Source organism: Bos indicus x Bos taurus, chromosome 10 (assembly GCF_003369695.1).
Source record: "Bos indicus x Bos taurus breed Angus x Brahman F1 hybrid chromosome 10, Bos_hybrid_MaternalHap_v2.0, whole genome shotgun sequence".
In the NCBI taxonomy this organism is placed as follows: domain Eukaryota; kingdom Metazoa; phylum Chordata; class Mammalia; order Artiodactyla; family Bovidae; genus Bos; species Bos indicus x Bos taurus.
Genome location: NC_040085.1, coordinates 19,525,686 through 19,528,153, shown reverse-complemented (window position 1 = coordinate 19,528,153; position 2,468 = coordinate 19,525,686). Strand labels below are relative to the sequence as shown.

Genomic DNA, 2,468 nt, shown 5'->3' with positions numbered 1-2,468 from the left:
CCCATTCACTATATAACTTGTGGCAAAGATAGGACCAGAGAGTGGAGACGAAGGCCAAGAGGCCAGGCTCCTTGCCCTTTGCTTCTCTTCACACTTCAGGCTGTGTGAGGTCATCTAATCCCAGAGAAACCCTGCTCCCAGTGTTTGGACTCATTAAATGGAGCGTAGAATGAGGTATGATTTGGGTATCAGGCCAGAAAGTTTCAGCATCTTGCAGCGTCAGAAAGTGATGGGTCAGTACCTGGGTTACTCAACCTCACCCCCTGCAGCCTCCAGCCCCTACAGCTGTGTGCTCTAATAACAGAAGCCAAGAGGAGAGAGGCTCAGAAACCTTTCCAGCCAAGGAACCTCCAGTACCTAACTCTCTAGGAGCATCAACCGGGACCAAGTAAAGGAGCGCACACAGGCTTGAGACTGGGTATGTGAGGCATCTTACTGAAGAGGTTGAGGTAGTTGTGATGACCCTTCTTTGGTCCTAGAGAGAGGAGTGGGAAAATAGGAATTTGTAAGGGGCCAAGTGAAGTTCTTATAAGTAGACAGAATGAGCATGAGAGCAAGGTTGTTGAAGCAACCAAAGTTCAATGTTGGTGTTCAAGGTGGTTCAGCAAGCAAAGTTGTTGAAGCTTTTCTATTATGTAGGTATGAAGTAGGTTTTCAATGGAAGTGCTTTGTATTTGTAGGTAATGCAGTGGTCTACTGGATTAATCTAAATTAGAACAGAACAGAGAATTTTCCTTGGCCCTAGAGGTTCTAAGATTCGTGTTCAGCTTCATGATGTTGTATGACTTTGGGCAATTCACTCAACTGTTCTGAAAGTCATTTATTAAAAATGGGTCACTATAATACCTATCTTACCTTGCAGAGAGGGTGATGACCAATATATATGAGAGTTCTTTGTAAACTCTAAATTCTAAAGCTTTGTTATTTAAAGGATGACCCACGGATAAAAATCATCTGGCAGCTAGTTAGAAATGAAAATCTCAGGTTCCATCCCAAATCTACTGAGTCAGAACCTATATAACAAGGTCCCCAGATAATTGCACATAAAAAATTTACACTTGATCTTAGCCAAAAGGCCGAGAATCGACGCACATAAAAAGTTGAAGAGCATCATTGTAAAGAACTTCGTAAGTTAGTGTTACTGCTTGTGTCAAGATCAAGGATCACCTGAGCTTCAGTTTTGCTCTCTTATGTAAGACCATTAAGGGGTGTAAGGTGCCCACCTCTCTGAGTGATGGATCCCTCTAGCCCAATTTCTTTAATGAGTATAGTCTTAAGGAAGATGATTGAGACTATACTGGGCTGTGGCTGTGGGATGAGAGGAAATGAAGGAAGGAGGACTTGGAAAGAAGAAAGGGAAGATGGATGTTGGCAGGAAGAAAGACTACAGAGGTTTTCTGGAAGGAGTTCAAGAAAGCAGTGTTATTGGAGACAAGTAGAGAGCACTTGTAATCCTGGGAGGTGGGGGGTGAACTTCAAGCATGTAAAGATCTGGTGTTCTGAATTAAGAGAGAGAACTCTCCTTTTTGCTTCCTTTCTCCATTTTTCTAACAGAAAGCATGCTTCTGACATGGACTCTCCTCTTGTTCCTCCTAATGGACCAGCCTTCCTTCTCTGAGGCCCAGGACCTCCTCCATCACCAAACTGACAGGCCCAGAACAAAGATCTCTGCCAACCACAAATATTACTGTGACTTGATGATGAAGGCTCGAGGGCTGGCCACTGATCAGAGCTGTAAGAAGAACAAGACCTTTGTCCACAGTGTGTCACCCGGCACTCGTGGCCTTTGCGAGGGTCCAGCTGTGACATGTAGGAAGATGTCTGAGGTTTACAACTGCCACCTCATCATCTTCAAAGTCACTCAGTGTAATCTCTACCCAGAGGCTGTGCCCCCACACTGTTACTATGAAGGTGTCACCTTCCAGATGGATGTGAGAATAGTCTGTGTGGGCAAACGTCCAATTCATTTGGATGAATAGCCTCTGTAGTCTCTCATCAAGGCTGTCTGCTGCTCTGCTTCACCCCATCTCATCCCCTCTGTGATGTCCTGCTCAACCCCAGCTGGTGTGGATTCCTGCAGAGTCTGGGCCCCCACTGTTCTCTGAGTCCTAGCCCCAACGCCTGCTCTCTCACTGTCAGTCTGGTGGATTTGTGTTAGAGTGATGGTGGAGGCAGAGGGCAGGTGGACTTGTCATCAGCACCCTTTGGGACTTTTGGTTCTTGTCCTGTTTAATTGCTTTGTCCTGGCTGCAGAGGGAGAGAAAGCTGATGCTAAATTCTTTCCTGAGGCTTGGTCCCTCAATCCCTAGGGTGGAAGAGAAAGTCAGAGTGAGTTGTGGGCAGTTATGCCCCAGGAATCTGCTGAGCCCATTTGTCCCTAAACCTGCTGCTTTAATAAAACTCTCAAGGGCACCGACTATGAATGGTTCTGTGCGTTTGAATTTCCAGTCCCCTCTCGTCCAAGGGGG

General features: G+C 46.0%; 1 protein-coding gene across 1 annotated transcript; it reads left to right on the top strand.

Annotated features, from left to right (window-relative positions):
* The first annotated feature begins 1,595 nt into the window (after positions 1–1,595).
* Positions 1,596–1,979, top strand: LOC113899575 (ribonuclease homolog). Its single transcript, XM_027552844.1, has one exon. It carries the CDS (start codon positions 1,596–1,598, stop codon positions 1,977–1,979), a length of 384 nt encoding a protein of 127 aa, XP_027408645.1.
* Positions 1,980–2,468: the final 489 nt, after the last annotated feature.